This window comes from Abrus precatorius, unplaced genomic scaffold, assembly GCF_003935025.1.
Source record: "Abrus precatorius isolate BTA unplaced genomic scaffold, Abrus_2018 Scaffold8, whole genome shotgun sequence".
NCBI lineage: Eukaryota > Viridiplantae > Streptophyta > Magnoliopsida > Fabales > Fabaceae > Abrus > Abrus precatorius.
The window spans coordinates 3,627,235-3,648,738 of record NW_020874428.1 but is presented as its reverse complement, the minus strand read 5'-3'; the positions used below and the strand labels follow the sequence as shown (position 1 = coordinate 3,648,738).

At 30.7% G+C, this 21,504-nt stretch overlaps 3 protein-coding genes across 8 annotated transcripts; 2 read left to right on the top strand and 1 right to left on the bottom strand.

Annotated features, from left to right (window-relative positions):
• The first annotated feature begins 525 nt into the window (after window positions 1-525).
• LOC113848359 lies at window positions 526-867 on the top strand. The gene has a single exon (XM_027477833.1). The coding sequence runs from the start codon at window positions 526-528 to the stop codon at window positions 865-867; it is 342 nt and encodes a 113-aa protein (XP_027333634.1).
• Window positions 868-8,474: 7,607 nt separating this feature from the next.
• Window positions 8,475-8,813, top strand: LOC113848354. Its single transcript, XM_027477828.1, has one exon. The coding sequence runs from the start codon at window positions 8,475-8,477 to the stop codon at window positions 8,811-8,813; it is 339 nt and encodes a 112-aa protein (XP_027333629.1).
• A 2,371-nt stretch (window positions 8,814-11,184) lies between these two features.
• On the bottom strand, window positions 11,185-18,739 carry LOC113848476 (F-box/LRR-repeat protein 15). Of its 6 annotated transcripts, XR_003501821.1 has the most exons (19): window positions 18,082-18,739; window positions 17,888-17,947; window positions 17,686-17,779; window positions 17,400-17,532; window positions 16,457-16,553; window positions 16,152-16,349; window positions 15,789-16,059; window positions 15,597-15,695; window positions 15,421-15,509; window positions 15,159-15,258; window positions 14,903-15,073; window positions 14,279-14,431; window positions 13,810-13,970; window positions 13,538-13,736; window positions 12,493-12,959; window positions 12,349-12,412; window positions 11,906-11,992; window positions 11,607-11,747; window positions 11,201-11,396 (listed from the first exon to the last, which is right to left on the bottom strand). XR_003501821.1 is itself a non-coding variant. In XM_027478010.1 (18 exons), exons 3-18 carry the CDS (start codon window positions 17,713-17,715, stop codon window positions 11,667-11,669), a joined length of 2,400 nt encoding a protein of 799 aa, XP_027333811.1. In that variant the 5' UTR covers window positions 17,716-17,779; window positions 17,883-17,947; window positions 18,082-18,726; the 3' UTR covers window positions 11,201-11,666. The 6 variants fall into 6 exon arrangements, 4 of the variants coding, with proteins under 4 accessions (XP_027333811.1, XP_027333808.1, XP_027333810.1 ...); XR_003501820.1 differs by having other exon boundaries at window positions 11,185-11,396; window positions 17,686-17,947; XM_027478010.1 differs by having other exon boundaries at window positions 11,201-11,747; window positions 17,883-17,947; window positions 18,082-18,726.
• Between the last annotated feature and the right edge of the window lie 2,765 nt (window positions 18,740-21,504).

Genomic DNA, 21,504 nt, shown 5'->3' with positions numbered 1-21,504 from the left:
CAAAGCACTTTTTACCTTCCTTACTTTAAATAGATGTTGAATATTTGGAAAAAGTTTGAACAGACCAAGTAAAGAAGAACCTGAAAAGCAACAGCTAGGAAAAGATTATTTCAACACAAACATGCTTATAAAGTGTACAAGTGAATATATAATGATATTTATTTTAATTTAATTTTTATCAAGATTCTAACATATTGAACTTTAAGAATTGATACAATTTTGTATAGTTTATATGTAAGTTCACTGTGTTTTTTTTTTGGTAAGATTCATAGGTTAAATTAGATTATACCTACCTAGTTACAAAGCAACCATGCGTGGACAAGACCTAATCAATCAATGCCGGTTAGTCTGGTGACTTATTTTTATAATGAAAAGCAAAGGCATTAAAAAATTATTATAAGACTTCATAAGAAAGTTTTAATGGTTGATTGGTTTTGTTATAAAAGAGAGAAAGGAGGTAAGTTGGCAACATGGTCTTTTCCAATTTCTTTTATTTTTCCTCTGAAATCTTACCCTTTTCCCAGCATGAAATGCAAAAGCATTTGTTTCTGCATCAGAGGGCACAGCAAGAAGAGTAAGGAAAATGAGGTGGAAGAATTAGAGAAAGTGTCTCATGTAAAGGCTTCTAACAGGGGAAGAACCAAAGGGGTTGCTTCAACAATTCCTGCTGGTGATGGTGCTGGCAACAATGTTGATGGAACCAACACAATTGCTAGCACTGATGCAGGAGTGGCTGTTGCAGTGGTGACTTCAGCCCATGTGTCTTTGATGAGTGTCACTGAAGGTCAAGATGGAAGTGGTCGTGGTCAGGATCATGGTCATTGTCATGATCATGGGGGTGAATCTGGGGCAGATGGTGGGGGTTGATACTCATATATTGATACAACTTAGGCTTAATGATCAAAATAAGACATTTTTAAAAAATAATTATCAAATTAAAACAAAAATAAAACTTATTCCCTGTCTGGGGTCTTTTTTGGCCACGTCAGCTCTGAATTCGTATATAAAGTGGGCGAAATTAAATTTTTATTATTTATTTATTGAAATCGCCTAGAAAAGGGACGAAATGCTGCAAATCTGGACACGTGTAGCATGAATTCGTATAAGAATAAAACGAAAACGGGAAAAATTTTGAATTAAAGATTCCCGCCTCCAGACACGTGGGTCAATCAACATATTTCGTCTCTGATCAGGACAAATAATGGATTTCGTCTTAGTCAGCGACGAAACTTATTGATTGGGCCACGTGTCAGTGGAGGCCTTCCCTTCTCCCCCTTCTGCGATTGCAAACCTCCATTTTTTCCGTTCACAGCTTCGTGGGTAGCAAATTTCTGCCGTGGGTAGCAAATTTTTGGTTGTTTTAGCTTGATTTTTGAGTGAGAATCTTCATCCGTTGCAGAATCGTGTTCACATTCCCTTCATTTGCAGTGAGTGAAGATATTTTTGAATTAAAATTTGGAGGAGGTCGGGAGAACTTAAATCTGCTACACAGTCAGTGTTAAAGGGGAAGAGTCGGAGAGAGAACATAGTGCAGGAAACTTGCCGCTATTCCAGGGAACTCTTACTCGCCGGAAACCGCCATCTCCGGCGCCTGAAATCTGCAACTGAGGTATGGAAAAAATTTTGTATATTTTTTTTAAATAGAAAAACGTAAAATTTTGATTAAAAATTTAGGAAAAAAGAAAAATAAATTGATTAATGAGATAAATTTTAATTTTAAAATTGATATTAATAATAGAAATATGAGAACTAAATTTATTACATTTTTACCTTGTAGAAAAAATCTGATAGTAATATTTAGATTAAAAATATAATAAAAATAATTTTGGTAATTTTATAGAAATTTAAAAATAAACAAAATTTGTAAAATTAAATTTTTATAGTGATGTTTATATTAAAAATTAAGCTGCATTTAGAATTATTCTACTAAATTGAGGTGTAAATTAAAAGACAACTTAAAAATAATTTAAAAAATTAAAAACAATATTAAATAGTTAAATAAAATTTAGAATAGAAAATTAGAAAATAATTATATCAAATTGGTTGATTAATTATATAAGAAATGATAATTAGAAAATAGTGTATAAAACTTATAACATAAATTCTTTATTTAAATTAATTATGATTAAAATACGTAAATAGATATATTTATTTATAATTAAAGAAAAAAATTAGATAATTAAAAAAATTTATATTAAAAATTGAAAGTATTAAAATTAACAACACTGATAAGAAAATTAGTTATCTAATATAAAGAAACAGAGATATATAAATTAGTTGAAATAAATTATTTATAATTATATAATTTAATTTAGAAAGAAAAAAATTTGAATGTAGAATATAAATTTTTAAAATGATTGTAATTAGTTTAAGTTAATTACTGATAATTATATAATTTAATAAATGATGAACAAAAAATAATTTAAAACAAACAACTTATTAATTAATCTTGTTATTGTATGATATAAGATCTATCATGGGAAGTACTACAAAATTTTGAATGTTTATAGTTTTTAATTAATATATTAATTTCTTTTGATATACTAAGTTTAAAAAGACATGTTAAATCTAGGAAAAAAATTCATAAAATATTCAAATGTAGTAATGAACAGTTTTATTGTATTTGATTTACAATGATTAAAATGAATAAAATGTTATGAATAATTGTTTTTTATTTTATTTATATTACAATGATTAAAAAAACAACTTAAAGATTATGAATAATTTTATTTGATTTTATTTGTATTACAATGATTAAAATGTTATAAATAGTTTTTGTATTTAAATTATGTGATGAAGAAAGAACAGTTTGGGGTATTATACTTGATGCATGATATGAAATTATTTTGTATAATTTATATTAAAGTTTAAAATTTTGACCATGATATATTTTATATTTTGTGTAGATGGCTTCATCTTCAGGACAGAATAGGATTATTCATCCTAGACCAGATGATCCTTCATTATTGCGCTTACAGAATATTCATGTGTCTGAACATATTTGGGATGGTCGGGATCATCCTATTTTGAAGGTTAGGAAGAGTCAATTTATTCCAGCTGGTTTGGATGGTGTTCCAGAGGAGATCCTTCATCCTGTCTTGTTTGTTACATGGACACGAATCATTGCCAAAAACCATTCCCATGTTGGCAGAGTCTCCCCTTCAACAATAGCAAATGCTAGTGGTAGGACACAATTATTCCCATCTTGTGTTGTTGCAATCAACAATGTATGACGATACTTACCATATAAAAATGTTCCATATATTTGAATAATAGGTTTGCAAAAGTTGAATGCTTCCTTGCATTGATGAAAACACCAAAACAATCGCTCAAATACTCTAAATCTGTTGTCCTCCTGATGTCCAACAACAAATGGCTTCGTTTCAATCTTATAAATAGAACCTGGAGCATGAAATTGCATATACTCTAACCATCTTGGTAATGTCGCATATGATTCATCCCAATCACCAAATATTCTTACAATTGCCTTTTGTTTTGCCTTCCAAGCTTTTTTGTATGAAATTTTATATCCAAATTGAGTTGTCATCCTTTCTTGAATTAGACTTATAGGCAATGATGGTTCAAGATTAACCATACCTGCACAAAACAACAATAAAAATTGAACTAAGTATCTTTATAGAAAAAAGATGTGACAAAATAAGATATTATTCAAAACTTACCAATTATGCATGACGAAATCAAATCTGAATCTAGTTTGGTATGATCTTGAGAGATTGTAGGGTTGAGACATGTATGCTTACCGCCACACCTTGTTATTTTCCACTTGATTGAATTTTTAAGCAATGATGCTCTTATTCTCCATGGGCAACCGTTGTTATGGTTTAAACACCTCACATGCAACTTTGTTGGTTTTGACTCAACAACAAAATAATTCTGATGTATTCTCATTGCATGTTGTTTTAAGGCATTTTTAACTTCATCTTTTGAGTCAAATAACAAACCCACATGTAACGCATCTCCAATAACCCATGAATTATCTTCACTAATTTCTTCAGCTTCAATTTCTTCGTCTGGGTGGTCCCAATTAATAGATTTGTAATGTGGACTTACATTCCAAAAAGGTATTTCACCTACAACTACATTTAAACATACAATATTCATCATTTATAACAAATAAACAATTTAATCAATATATTTTTTAAATGTTACCTCCAACATTTTCTTGTTGTAAATTTAAGTTTGAATCAAATTCACCATCAATGTCTGTATCTGATGAGCTATCTAATGGAATATGTCCTTCATCAATATCATCTGTCTCATCATCACTATGGATTTCATCATCACTATTGACTTCATCATCTTCATCTTCATAACTGCATAAATCTCTATATCCTTCAAAATACAAACACTTTTTCAATATGTATTGTAACTAAAAAAAATTAAAAATAAATTACAACAATATAATTTATACCTTCTGTAACATTTATATTGAGAATTTCCATAGGGTTAGGCGGTGACATTGATAAGCTTAAGTCCAACATATTCGACCCACCTCTTGAACTCTCACCAAATGCAATATCCACGTATAATTCAATAAAAGTTGTAATATTTTGTTGTTGATACGCACTAATCATACAATCAATGTCTTCATCATCACATATATCCAATGCATTGTATTGTTTAGCGCTTGAATCAACCATAAAACGAGAAATTATTCTAGATATGACATGATCATTACTAAGATTCAACTTGTCATGAATCTTTTTCTTTAAATTCATATAACTTATCCCTCTTCTTATCTTTATCATTTTTTTGTTACCTTCAAATGTCACACCTTCGTTTCCAACAGCAATTTTTTCATTCCAATACACAATAATAATAATATCATTCATCCTGCATTTATAAAAAAAACATATCAATAATTATTTACAATTATACTTATTTATAAAAAAAACATATCAATATTTATTTACAATTATACTTATTTATAAAAAAAAATCAATATTTATTTACAATTATACTTATTTATATAAATAATATAAATAAATTATTTGTAACACACAAACATATTTTTATTTTTCACATTATTTTATATTATATAAAATGTAATATTTTTAATATATATTTCACATATATAAAATAAAATATTCACAACAACTCTAACATTATTTTTTTAATTAAACAAAATTATATTAAATATCTATAAACTTTTAAATTTTTTATTAATTATCTAAAATGTTATTTTTTAATTTCAATCTACATAAAAATATATTTATTAAATATTCATAAATTTTAACTATTTCTAATTAAATAATTAAAACTTTTTAATTACAAAAATATTACAAAAAATTGTAAATATTACTAACCTCAAAACTTTCCCAATCTTCAAACGTATAACCTTGCCCTTTCAATGTGGTTTTCAAACACTTTCACCGTGATTTCAATTGTCAATGTCCCCCATTTCACACTTTATATAGTAACATTTGGTTGGACAAAAGGGTGCAGCCACAAGGGACAGACCAGCGGACAAAAAAAAGTGAAATGCTTTTTGTCTAAATTAGAGACGAATTACGGACCTTTTTCGTCTCTTTTACAGACGAAATAATAAGATTTAACCACGTGTCCAGATCCTAAGATTTCGTCCTAAATTGAGACGAATTAATAGTAACTTGACACATGTCCATCGTTTCGCCTCTTACATATACGAAATGCATGACAGATGTCAATATTTAACTTATTTCGTCCCTCTTTTAGACGAAATGAATAAATTTAAAATAAAAAAAATAATTTCGTCTGATTAATATACGAAATCAGTGCTGACGTGGCTAAAAAATACCCCAGACAGGGAATATGTTTTAATTTTGTTTTAATTTGATAATTATTTTTTAGAAATGTATTATTTTAATCTTTGTGCCTACAACTTACTTGCCAATTTTGTACTCAAGTCTTTCTTTTAATGCTTTATCTTTTTCATATGAATTTGTTTTATAAGTATTTGATTGAACTTATAAATATGATTGAGATCTGAGCTTGAATTAATTTGAAGGACATCTATTATTGAAATGTGTTTTTTTTTAATTATTAAAAAGTGCAAATATTAATTTTAACTTTAAAACAATAGCGATTAAGACTATGATATGGAACATGGGTCTGCACTTCAATTGCTTGTCTAAGGTCTTCTATGTTAGTTCTCTGCAGATGTATGAGATCTCAATCAAGGACACATATATGCTTGCATTTCAATTGCTTGTCTAAGGTCATCAACACTGATAAAAATATGCTGCTGCTTTCTGATTGAACCCAAGAACTAGGCCTAATTACTAAAAAGGCATTGCTCAAAACAGTTGTACAATTAATTCCCCCCCAAATATTAAGTGCAATAAATGTCTTATCAGTTGTGATCAGGTGTGTAGAAATTATTAAATGCATGCAAATAGTTGGGTATTTAAATTTAGTATTTTATTCTTAATTCATGATTTATTACTTATATATATATTTATTTTATTTTTCAAATAAATTAAGTTCATATGACAACAATGTAAATACAGGTGGTGAGTAGGTATTAATTAATAGAGAAAATTAAATTCACATTTCTTGACAAAATTTTACTCAATATCTCATTTTTTACATTAATTTAATATTTCTTAATTTATATAACTGCATAAAAAATATATTATAAAAACGTGTATAGAATATTATATTATTATATAAATTAATATATATATATATATATGATAAAAAAATTAAAAAATATCAAGTAAATTTTTATTAAAATTTAAGTAATATCACTATAATTTGTCGTAATTAATATATATCAATCTGAATGGTTGGATGTTTAAGCATGAGATCTAAGATTTTGGTCCAGTTGTATAAATTTTTAGAGGAATCTTTACAGAAAAAAAAAATGAATAAATTTTTTATAAGTTAGAAATGACTTATATTTTTTTATTTTTTGAGAAATTCCTTCATTTAACTTTTTTACAATTTAAAAAAATATTTTTTAAAATTTATGAAAAAATATTTTTATATTATTTTTTCTCATGTAAAGACTTTTTTACAAGTTTATTTAAGAAATTAATATCATACGGAAGAAGGATCCAAGGTGAAGTAATATTATTGGAAAGTATAGTAATTTTTTTTCTCCATCACTTCTCCTCTCCCAACTCCTCTTATAAAATTAAATAATATTTTTTTTCATTAAAATTTCTTCCTTTCTCTTTCTTTCCTTCTATGATAATTTCTCTCCTCTCTCTTTCTTTTTGAACTAAAAAGTGAGATATTATAAGAAATTAAAAAAAGTGACGAGTTTTAATTTCTTATAATTTGATGGTGTAATATTGTGGACATCTAATAGCGAAGAAAGAGCATCAGATTCGTCATAAAACTTTAAGCAAGCACCGAACACTGAGCTTTTTCAATGGAGAATCTCATCTACATAAAAACAGGACCAATTGCTACCTTTCACATAATACATGCTCTTTCTAATGTCATAGGAGATTCCTTCCTGCAGGTAAGAGTGCCCCCACTTTCCACTAAAATCCATCTCTTCTTATTCTCATGCATTTTATCCTCAACAACTTTTTTATATGTAAAATGTTCCTTCACAATCCTTATTAACAGTACCAAAGAAAATTATATGTAATGTGTAGATTAGCTCCATGCCAAATATCACATATAAGTGAGTGAAGAGTCTGCACACATTACAATTTTTCTTTATGTAGTTGCATTATACAGGTAAGATTTGGTTGACATGTTAAATAGAAACAAAACATAACATATGGTCTATGTGTGGTTGTGTGTATGAAAAATAGAACAAAACATGATATTGGGTTGCACTGAAAGTGATATATTTTGGTTCCAGTGAAATAAGCAAAACTAAAGAGAACAAAATTGTTCTATTCAATTCTGTCACACAACAAGAGTAACCTAAAGGCCACAGTAACAAAATTGTTTTAACAAATTTCTAATTATTAACTAATTTTTTTTAAAAATTATAAAAATATAAAAGAATTAATTATTAAGTTAGTAATGAAAAAATTGAGACTCATAATTTTTATAGTTTTTAATAAATTTTAATTAATAAAAAATATAAAAAAGACTGTGTTATTAGCATTTCTCAAACAACAAAATTAATTCTGTTCTAAGAATACTTATACCACAATTGTTCATGAATGAATTTTAATTTATAGGCATCTCAACAATGTTATATCATTTTAACACTTTTATATCATTAAATTATAAATAATACACACATAAATTTTATGATTTCTAATAAAGTTTAGCTAATAATAAAAAATATATTTAAAATAGAATGTTCCCTTTCGAACAATGACGAAAAATAAAAATAAAAATAGTAGGGTGTGTGATGCTGGTTCAAGTTTACTTTGAAAAGCAGGATTCCCTTACCAAATGAACATTTTTGGTGGCAGCTCCGTTCCACAATACACATATTTCAGCATAACAAAACTAAGACCCCCAAAACCAAGGAAACTCATTCATCATCAATCCACTTAATGGAACTTGAAGGTAGTCGCAAGAGGAGCAAATTTTCTTCTTGTGAGAGAGTGGCAGCCATAAGCTTAGTCATTCTAGCTGTGGCTTCTCCTCTCTATATAGATAGGAAACCAGATAGTGAACTGGAAGATAATGAGCAACCCATAAACGTTGCTTTTTGGTTACCATTTTTGCTCTTTGTGTTGATTATAGCCATAGCTTTATCAGCTTTTCTTGACCGCAACTTCACAAGGTTTGATCGTTACTGGATTCATAGAGTTGGTGGTTCTTCTGGTGGTATTGTTTTGATTCTTATTGTTCTCTTTCTGGTTTTGAAATGTAAAGCATCATCAATGTAAGAAGTTGGCATGCTTAAACCCTGTTGTAAGAGATATGCAACAACTTGTTAACAATCCTCTTACTGTTGAGTGATTAATCATTCTCTATGCAATAAACTTATCATCGAGTATTTTTAAGAGTTAAAAAAATAAGCAATAAAATGAATCAAAATTATTTCATAATTTAAAATTAACTTTTTTATTATTATTTTTTCAGAAGTTTTGTCATTTATCTTCTTAGAACATAAAAATATAAGTTGCTTTTAATTTATAAAAAATAAATAATCTTTCTCCTATAAACGCTTATTAGAAACTTGCTTGGACTTTAGTGCATCTTTAGAAGTTTATTTACTTGTTCTTTGTTATTTTTTTAACATTTTGAGGTTCTAGCTTTGTTGACCCAAAAAAGAAAAGGTTATTGTTTCTATTCCTCATAGGACATTTACTGATTTACTCACTACCTCTACAAAGATATATTGACTTCCTCAATATTCATTTTTTTTTTCCTTTCCCATTTGGTCCTAAGATTTACTACACGAGAAGATAGAATCAGTGTCCAAAGCAATAAAATAAATGAACCATGAGGAGCCAAGACTTTTCTGTGAGCCCTTTAGATCATTACAAATTCTTCTCGAATGACATATTTTCTCTCTCTTATAGGATTTAATTGGAATACATGGACACTGTATTTACAGTGACAACTACTTATGAAAAAAATATTAACTTTTATCGTAATTACTTTAAAAGTCATATATGATGGCCACTAACTATATAATGAATGAAGATGGATAAACCTGCAAACACGACGGTCGTTTGGGATTGTGACAGTGAGAGTAAGGTTAGGAACTTGGATCTTAGGGCTTTTGTTTCAATTTTCAAAATGAATGAATGAGAATGACGCGGATTGACCCATTATATTCACGGGTTGGATGGTCGAGGCACAAAAATCTATGAGATTATAGCCTTGTTTATTTGATAGTTGGGGAATCATTTCTTACACTTTTTAATGAGAAACACAAATTTCAAATATAAAAAATGTGATTCAAATTAATTATACACATATCTAAAAATATTCAACGGTTTAAAATCAATTTTAATAAAGTTATTTTTACTCAACTTTAAACCAAGTAGACAATACGTTCCACAATCTAAAATAATTTCTATTCAACTTCAAAACAAATGAGTCATTGGAATATCAAGAATCGGAGTTAGGGGCATGCATAAACAGTGGCTCTCTTGAGTCTCTCTCACACAGCGTCAAATGATTCTCAAGGATTTTAGATTGCTTCTATCCTCATCACTACATGTAGCCTTCCTAATATCATTGTTAAAATATTGCTCAAAAACCAATAAGGCTTCTCATAATCGAAATATTATGAAGCAAAAAAAATATTTCTCATTCCAAAATAATAATAATAATAATAATAATAATAATAATTCACAAATAAGCATTTACCTTACTTAAGGAAGATGATGTAAGGATAAATTACAACAATTTTCGTTGAGAAAACTAATAGTTAAGATTTTAACAACCTACTGATCTGAATCTTCATTAAATAAGAAATTATACGTCACAATTTACTAATCATTACAATCTCAATTATTGATAAAAAAAATGGTTATAATTTCACAATTTCACATATTATAATCTAAAATACACCCTTACTTTAGACTAAAGCCGAATCCCTTGTTTGAGTAACTACTCGAAATTAAAAAAAAAAAAAGGCTGAAGAATTTCTTATAAATTTTTTATACATCTCCGTGTTTTGTCAAGAATTTTAAGCACAATACGGAAACTGTACGTAGAACTGGACCAAGCCGAAACTGTCCCACCAATTTGAGATTTGAAGCCCACTATACTATTAGTTTCTCAAGGCAACGGAATTTATCAAATGATATCCTCGAGTATATCCAGCTGTAAGATTCTACTAGAAATTTGTCAAACCGTTTCTCATGATAAAGGAATTTCAAGGAATAGAAAATATGAAATCCACCCCCGAAATTCCCCTTTCAGATATTATGAACCTCTTATGAATCCTTATACAAATGTTGCTTGCGAACGACTTTTCAGAATTGGCAGTGACGATTTCAGAATTAATGGAGGATCGGTAGTGGGATTTTTCTGAATTATACGCTTTATTTAATCAAATAATCCCCAGGGGTTCCATTCAAACTTCATGTATAATCAAAATTTCAAAAAAAAAAAAGATGAATTACATTCATACCCTTAAAATTTTAACAAAATTTTAGCCGATACTTGGCCTTTTTTTACAATACTTTTAACTTCCCTTAACTCATAAAACTGCACAAGAAATTGAGGGTGGTCTATAATAAAGAGGGTATTAGGTGTTATATTGTTTCATAAATTAAGGGATGTTTAGTGCATGGTCAGAAAAAGAAAGGGTGTTGAATAAAATTTCATTAAACCTCTGGGAGGAAATAGTAATTTTGCCCAAATAAAAATGTCTACATATCAATGTCCATAGCGACGTCCAAGAAAATCACATGAATCAAAATATAAATGCCAGTATATCATAGTACAAAATTTACAGCATAAATAATGTGACTATTGCAAGGTCATGATACGCAAGGGATCAGATACACCTATTTACAACAAAAAAAGGTTAGACTATACTTTAGAATATAACATGCATCAACAAAATTGAAACTTAAATTTACACGAGTAACAAGTAGAACAACGATAATTTATTGTAACAATCCATAAAAGATAACCTGATTTCTATATGCCAAACAAACACCAACAATAAGAAGTTAACCATTTACAATACATAAGGAAATAACCAGATTTATTACCAAGCGTGCTTTCACTCCAAGTGAAAAGCACTGGAAAACTTCAAAGATCCTTGGTTAAGTTCATGAAGTTGACAAGCTGCTGAATATGCGCTTCAAACTGGAACATGATGCGCGCAATCTTCCCATGCTGATTGAGCTTATCTGTAAAGCACCATAGAATATACCGTAAATAGATTATGAACATGATAAAAACAGAAATGGTCAAACATCAAAACGTTCCATCCATCATGTATGAAAAGGTCCACCAGCTAAACTTAAATGAAAGCACCACTTCAAATGTTATAGGCATGTGCTCTCACCTTTGGACAAAAGCGAACATCAAGAGTTTCCAGCATAGTGCATTTTGATATAGCAGCTTCAACAGCTTCCTCATCAATATTGCAAGACTTAAAAAACCCAAATTACCCCCCCCCCCCCCAAAAAAAAGAAAAAAAAAAAAAGGCAAATATGTTAATAAAGCAAGTTATTGCACAAAATTGAATCAATGGCGGATTAACAAGAATTCAACTATAAATTGAAGTCAATTTAACGATTGACAATATCCCTTTGATCACACACATTCCATACGTGCTGAAAAGATGATAGTTAACACTCGTAAATTTCACATTATAGCTAATGATAATTGTAATGCAAAAGAGATATGACAAACATATAACTACAGTATATTAAAATAATATCTCTGAAAAATAAGACTTGACTGCAAGAACCATAACATATATTTAAATTGGCAGAGAACTATTACCTGAAGGAGTAAACTGGTCAACCTTGGACACTCTAGCTTCAAAACTTCCAAAGAAGAACAATTGCTGAATACACAAGTTAAAACATTATCACCTGTTATGATAAGGATAGAAACCAGTCCATATTTATTAGAGAACCAACCTACCTTAAAATAAGCCCGCATAGGTTGAGACAAGCTATATCAACCTCCTTCAAATTAGCCGATAGAGAAAGGTTTAAAACCAACAAATGGGAACAATGTGCTGTTGATGGGATATAAACCTTCCGAATATTTGGACATCCCACACAGTTCAGGTTCTGCAGTAATCGGGTGGGTTGCTCACTCAACTCATGGGCATTCTCATGGGAACTAGCAATGGATAGGATGTTTACACCGGGTAATTCAGCAACCTTCCCTCGACTGCATCCCCAGTTTAAATCATGCATATTCACACAGCCATTCAAGCTCACATGTGTAAGGTGTGTGCAGCAAGAAAGAAGCTCCTCTATGGCAGACTGACAGAGTGTTACATAAGACAAGTCCAACTCCTTAAGTTCCGGTAAAGCACCCCCTTTATAAAGGGGTTCAAGTGACGAGTCTGTGAGATATTTACATGCCTGCAACTTTAATACCTTCAAGAAAGAAGACAGACATTATCAGAAAAAGGCAAAGAGAATAATTATACCAAGGTAATTAACCATTCCATTACCCATGGACAGGACTAAGGAAGAAATTATATAATAACAATAGACTTGATTTAACACAAATTTTCCCTCTCATCGTCCCTTTCTCTATTCTTTCTGGTCATTCCCACCATCTTCATTGTTTAAGGAGCAGGATGTGACAAAGAACAAAATAAAATGAATTTTCTTTAAACTAAAAAAAAATAAAATGAAATTATAATTAATGAAGACTTAAAAAGGTATTAGTAAACAACCAACCCATTCCAAGATATACCAGCACCCACCCAAACATATTATTACCAATTATTTTATACTTCAAAAGTGAACACAATTCTGTTGAGTTAATAAAAACAAAAATATATTTCAAGATGAGGACGGTGAACCCAACACATTATTAAAACGTCAGAGGGGAAAAAAGCAAAGGACTTTGTTGACAGGTGTTACTAAAAATAGTGTTCCGACCAAAACTGCCAACTCTTCCATGTAGAAGTGAAAATATGCGGTTGACAATAAATAGTAACTCTAACCTTAAGCTGTGAACAGGACTCAAAAACAGGCTGCAAATTCACCAAGAAGGTGTACGATAAATCAAGCAGAGTCAAATTTGGGAGCCGACGCAAAGAACAAAGTCCATTAAAACCAATTGATGGGCATGACATCAATATTAATGACTCAATCAGTGGGCACAAGGTCGTTGTTGCAGCCAAGCATTCATCAGTGAGTTGGCTGTAGGTCAGAAGCAATAAAGATAAGTCCACATACAAGCAGAACACTAGAACATAACAAAATAAAACATCACCTGCAAAAGGAAGCATCAAGAGATGTCAAGAGTGGACAATTAAGGGATGCTTCAGATAGCACGCCACATCCTTTCAACTCAAGTGAGACCATAAACATTGCTTCTACGCTGAGTATGTTCAGTTTTGGACATATTCCTAAATTGAGAGAACGAAGACCAACCTAGAAAAGCAGATGGCCAAGAAAGAGAAAGAATGAACTTAGCTACTGCATATCATATCAGACCACAAAATCAATTCCTTGAGGTTATTATGTAGACCTAGTCCCATGCCTTAACCCATCAATTACCCCTCGGAGTGCAATTAAAAAAATTTAAACCATGTGGACAGTGCAATCCACAAGCAGAAGTTTTATACTAAAATTTAGTAGTTTTAATTAAAGATTTAGAATATTTCGCCAAATGATAAAATTAAAAAGCATAAGAATTCAAAAATTACGTATAAAGCAACTAACAAATAAATACCACTTACAGGACAAAATGATGCTCTTTCCAAATGATCACAACCATCCAAAATGACTTTCTCAAGATTGGGGCATGTGAGATCAAGGGTAGTAATTGCCCGGCAACCACCAAGGGAAAGACTGACTAATGAGGTGCTTATGAACCGAACTGATGTCAAGCTCTAAATTCAGTAAAACACCAAGTCAAGTAAAAATGGAAGTCCAGAACAATTTACCAACAAAATCATCCATAAGAAAAAGCAGGAATTAAAAGAAACCTAATCTCTCACAAGTACAACAAGTTGATAGGCATAATTCATTGTAAAGGACTTCTCATCACCAGCTAACAGATCCATGTTGAAGTAAATAGATCAAATCAGTTCTTTGAAATGCTGATACTGTGACAATGAATGCTTTATGCAAGTAATATTGTAACACCATAATTATATCAATGTCACAGAAATAACTCCACAGACCAATATTTCAACTAATTAGTCATGGCACCACTGCTAGATAACTTTAGTAGAAGAACAAGTAGAATCAGGTAAAATGAACCAATATGTAGTGCAAAAGCCATGTAATTTGTCAGTGTACACCACCAATTTGGTAAAGTGAATCTAGCAAATGCCAAAAAAGGGGACATATTCATATACCTCACAATTATCAAGAACTAGTGATTTCAACGTAGGGCATCCTCCACCGTCACTAAAAACATCACATATCGAGTTTGTCAAAGATTCACACTCAGAGAGGTCTACTTCTTGTAAAGATTGACATTGCAGAGCTAATGTGGTTAAGCTATCCTGCTTTTGCAATGCTAACTTCTGCATCACCACAAAGTCCATCCTTTACACTACTGTAGTCTACATGAGCATGGGTAAAAAAACCAGGAATAATTACAAGACATACTTGCAGTGAGTTTGAAGTGATGTTGATACGGTGGAGTGCAGGGCAGTTAGAGACCAGTATAGAAGAAAGCATCACAGTCCTCAAGTTCAAATCAGCAAACCTGCCAATTAAACAATTCAAAAAATGAATTAGAAAAGATAATCATGAAAACAGGGATAGGGTGTGGAATTAGACAACAACACAAGCAACAGAGAAAGACAAAAAAGAATAATAGAATTACAGTACTTTTCTGGGGAAGAAGAAAAATAAAGCAGAAACATACTTGCGGCAGTGTACCAATCTAATATTCTGCAAACGTGGAAGATCCAAAGACACTGAAGTCAAAAGACTGCAATTGTCAAGCTCCAGAACCTGCAGTTGGAATGGCAACATTTGCTCATCCTTGAAGTCTCAACTCAGGGATTCAGACACAATCAATATCTAGAACAAACAACATACCTCCAACATATAACTATGAGCTATTGCAGCCATTGAGGCAGAAGTGATGCCCTCACAACTATGAAGTTTTAGAACTGTCAGCATTGGCAGTCTAACAGACTTCAAAGAGAAAACAAGCAACCATGTCAAACAAAGTCTGATATTCATTCAATCAATATATGCAAAATAGTGATTATAGAATATAAAGCATACCTCCAAAGATATATTAGGACAGTATGATGCATCAAGAAAACTAAGGTTAGCACAACTTTGTGCTATTTCACGCAAAGTTTCATCACTGACACATGAGCAATTAGACATGTCCAGTGACACTAGTTGAGGGCATGAAGTTGCAGCAGCACGTATTGCAGCATCAGGAAGTTTGTGGCAAGAGCCTATATCAAGCTCATGCAAAAGAGGGCAATTAAGCACAACCTGTGCCATGTTACTGCGCTTCAATGACATAGTTTCAAGCTGTGGGCATCTGAAAAAGAATAAATAAATAAATAAACAAACATATTTTAATAATCAGCAAACCAACAACTAAATGTCAATTAAACCATAAAGCATATTCACCTGACAGCTATTCGCATCACGCGGCATTTTGTTAATTGAAGATGACATAATCTGTCATGATTAATAGATATCTCCTGAATGCCATTTCCAAGTGTAGAATCATTGATATTCAATCTTTTCAACATAGAACAATCAGCTAAAGCATGGAAAAAAGTATCTGCTATTTGTCCTCTTCCTAATGTTAGAACCTCAAGGTTCCTGAAAATGATGTTAACGGATCAGGAGTTCAAGATAACTTTTCCAGGTTTTTTGAAAAGGAGTCCACAATAACTTGATTGACAGCAATATAGCAGAAAAATACCTACCTTAATGAAGAGATAGCCTTCATGACAAGCATATAAATAGAAGGACCAGATATGCTCATTGCAGTGGCATTAGGATAACGCCTACACATGTCCTCAACTGTAAATACATATAGAGCTATACATAAGCACATTTACCATCAAAAGGTTTAACTGGAGCAAGACTTGTACTCATAGTTATTAATCACATGGGATAATGGTGTGATAGTGCCACCGCTACAAATTTAAGTATGTGGAACATTTGCATATGATGCCAGTCAGAATTGCATCCATCTGTGACCACTCAGACCATTATTGCATCATGGTTGTTAAAGCCCCCTTTTACCCCAATTTTCTGACTTATCATATTTTTGTCATTTCCCCAACATATTTTGCCGCAAAAAATTCAAAATCCTCCCTAATTCATTTCCAGCATTATTCACAATTTGAAGCAAGTCTCTGTTAATCTCGTCCACCCATACAAAGTTTTAGTCCATTGATTGCCAGAAGTATATCCAACCATTCCCAACCTCCCTAGTGGTTGTTGGCATCCACTGCAACTCAAACAGTACCCGCACTCTCTCAACCCAGTGCACCGCTCACTGTTTTTAGCAGCTACCAGGTTGCATTCCTTTTTTTATATTCTGCTGCTCACTTTCCTTTTCCTCTAAGACTATCCATGACTTAATAATTATGAAGATGCCTTTAATTTGGATTTTCTATTTTATCTTTAGCATCTATAAATGTAAACGATAATTATTTATGCTGTATCTATAATCTTGGTGGGGCGGCCATCCGCTATAGCATTTAGTGTTTTGGGGGCTAGCCACTAAGTGCTATTATCCAGGATTGATAAGTACACTTCTACTAGTGACACAAAAGTGACAAAACACATTCCCAATACTCGTAGTCAAAAGGCTCACTGCAATAAAAAGCTAAAAATTGTCACAAATAACCACAAACTCACATTGTTCTACAGATATGTTACGATCTTCAAAATTCAAGCTCTTCCAGAAATCTTCATGAGCACTAGCAGTTCGCCACTGCTTACAAACAGTGGCAGCTTTGCACAGATTGGGATGATCCAAAAATGAGAAAACCTAAATTTCACAGGTAGGGAAACAAAACGTAAGAGAAAAGGCATTCCTAGAAAAGGGGATTCTAAAATCATCGCAAGATATTACAAGAATCTAAATTTACTTAAAAGAGAAAGAAATAGCAGAGAAAAAATTCTTTCCCTGCAGAACACTCACCATATGCAACAAGTCATCCGTGAGATCCATTCTGACTTCTGCATCTTCAACATTTGAGATGTCACTATCATATGCTTCATCATCTTTCCCACACCTAGAATCAAAGTTACTCTCCTTACCAGAACACATCAATGTAAAAGCATCATAACAAGTGTCACTGTTTCGAAGAGAAGAGCCTTGAACATAATCATAATCACCATACTCAGCAGACACACTGCATTTCCCAGTATTCGAAGATGCCGAATTGGCAAAGTGACGCTCACTGCAAAACACAATTAACCATCACTACAACAAAATATCTAACTTCCTAACACAGTCATAGAAACAATTGTCTTCCAACAATGCACTGAACTATCATATTCATAACAATGCACAGGCGATTTTCGCAAAGCTCACTCAAAATCAGTGTAGAACTTGGCGCGTTTGTGGCTCAAATCACGACTCTCATCAACGGCGGCACTTTCCAAGCTGGCGGCGGAGCTGCTCTCTCCCTCGGAGAGGCGCGTGACGGGCCACGACCCGAACGCGTTCACAGGAGCAGACATAACCCTAACCATCTCATCAAGCTCATCATCTCCGGAATCACCGTCGGCGTCAGGCACGGCGGCGACGACGACGTCGTTTCCGAAAATGTCCTCCTCCTTCATATGCTTGGGAAGATTACGCTCTTCTTCTTCTTCTTCTTCTTCTAAGGTGAAACATAGACAACACCAAAGCTTCATGCACTTAGAGTTTGAGAGCAAGAACTTCACGAACCCTGGATGTCGATCTCGCACATTTGGACAAAAAATTGAAGAAACCCTAACCGGCGAGGGTGAAAGCGATTCGAAAACGAGTTATGGGGAAAATGATCTGTGAGAGAGTTGAAGAGTGAGAGAATGGAGAGAGAAATAGAGAGAAGGAAGGGAGAAGAGGGTCGAATGGATCTGATCGGATCTTGGGAGCTGCTTTCTTGGGATGGTTTTTCCTTTGGGTTTGGTTTGGTTTGCTCTATATCTCAGCAAATCAGAATTTCGTACTTTTTGTGCGCAAAAGTGAAGGAGAGAGTGCCCCCTCCCAACGACGCCGTTTTCGTGCTTTTATTCTCCCCCCCGATCCATTTTTCTATTTCTTAAATTAAATATCTGTTTTAAGGTGACTTCTACGATAAATTATCCAACTATGTGATTTATTGATAATTCATATTTAAATATCATTGAATTAAATTATCAAGATGTTTGAACACAGAATAATTATTACCTATTATATAAGGTTGACATACAATAATTTATTTAAAATATAACCTTCACCACTGAAATAAGTTACAGGAATAAAATAATAAAACTAAATAAAATCTTGATAAAATAATATAAAGATTGAATTTAAATATTTTTAAAACATAAATTTCTAGTAAAAATATTTATTATATTAAATATATAAAAATATAATTAAAAACTTTGTTTAATAAAAGCTTACTATTTTTATATATCTTGTTAAATACTTAAAACAATAAATAAAAATAAATTGTAAAAAAATAATAAGTAAGAGAATAATATAATAATAAAATAATACTATTAAAAAGGGTGCAAACATTATAATAAAAAATGTTAACTCAATACAATAAAGGTGAAGGGAATAATAATAATAATAATAATAATAATAATAAGATTTTACATTAAAAAATCATTATTTTATATCTACAGTGTTTTTTTATTCATACTTTTTGTACGTAAAAGTAAAGGTGAGAGTGGCTCAACCAACGACACCGTTTTCATACTTTTAGTCCCACCATTCCAGGTTTTTAAATTTTACTAAATTAAATGTCCATTTAAGGTGAAGTCATTAATTTATGTGGTCAAACGATAAATTATAATTAATACCATTGGGTTAAATTTAAGATTAATAAATGATTAATGTGTTTGAATGCTAGGATAATTACAATTTATTCAATTTTTAATTTGTATAATATTATATATATATATATGTATATAATTAATAAATAATAAAGTTTAACTGAAAATAAAATTATTTAACGAATAAATATGTTTAATTACATTAAATGAATTTACTGTGTATAACTTTTATCATATATAATATTACATAGATTAAAAAAATTATGTATTATATCATATTCACACATAATAATTTATTTATAATAAAACAAGTCATGATGGATAGGTAATTAGATAATATATTTATTTAACATGATTAAATAATATGAACTTAATTTGACACAAATATAGTTCTTGGTTAGAATAAAATAATATTACAATTGATTTTTTATTGAGTTGAATTTAAGTACTTAATAATAATAAAATCTTATTATAAATAAAAGTATTTATTACATTAGAAATGTAAAAATATAATAAACATTTTTAATAAAAAATATTTTTACATGTTTAACTTAATTATGAAGATTAAAATTATATTAAAATAACTAAAAAGTATTAATTACAAAAATATAATCGGTAACAAATAATATAATAATTAAGTAATACTATATAAAAAAGGAATAATGTAATAAAAATACAATCTTATGTTTTAAAATTAAATTTCAACATCCAAAAAATAGTAAATTTACATTAAAATTTGTTATTACATTAAAGATTTGTAAGTTGATGACAAATTTCTCCAAAAAGTTTTCCTAAGTAATGCATATAAAGGAACCAAAGTGAAAACTATTCTAAAGCAAACCATTTGAGTTCAAGATTTTAAAGACTAAAAATGGATAATCATCTTCTCCAAGCTGTAGGCTACAATTTGAGGATATTCAACAATATATTCTGATTACAAACCCATATCCTTTGCTGGGAAACTCATTTTTCCCGTAACCATCTTTTCTGACAATATCATATATCTTCGTAACAAAGCATTAAATTTAGATTGACTATCAACAATATTTGTTAAAGTGTGTGCTTGTTTTCTAGTTAGCATGAAGTTCCAACTTCCAAGCATATAATGGGAGTAGCAATAACTAGTTGCTTCGTGGTGAAAGTATGTTAGGCTCTTCCTCAACACATTTCCAATCACACCCTGTCTTTCCAGTTATTCTCACAAAAAGAATATCTACATATCATAACGAGATATATTGACAATTTTAAGTAGAAAGGGCCATATCCTAAAGATGCAAGTCATTTTAACATAACTCATTTATTAAACATATGTAATAGAAGAACAATTAAAAGCAATTTGACTCAATTTCAAATTAAATAAACTTTGTTTTTTGATCCCTCTTTACACTCTGCAGTAGTTTTCAACATAGAAAAGTCTATCATCCATATATCATTTTTGTTTAAATGGATGGAAAAAAATAGAGCGTGGTTATGTAACATCAGAGTAAATTGCAAGGATGAAACAAATGTTTCCCATAATAGATAAAAATATTTAAAATAAAAAGAGCTGAATTAAGATAAAATTCTTCGATGGCCTCAAAACAGAGACACATTTTTATGTGTCCTGTGTTTATCAATAGAAAATAAATAAACCATGATATTAAAATTGTAAATCGATAACCACCTATAAGAGGAAAGAATTTGATTCCAAATAGTATTGATTATCCAACAATTCTTAAGAACATGATTATTATTTCACAGCCTCCATGCATCTAGAGCATAAAGGAAAGTTGACTATTTTGCGATAAGACCTTTTTTCATTGGTTAAAAGTCTAACATGAACAGCTTTCCATAAAAAAAAAAGTAGCAATCCTAAGGGACCATTCTAATCTTAAATCAGTTTAAAAATTTCACTATAATCAATATTAGCTTGATTATTATCATAAATTAAATTATATGTCAATTTAATTGAGAAGATACAATTGTTAGCTAATTTCTAATGTACAAA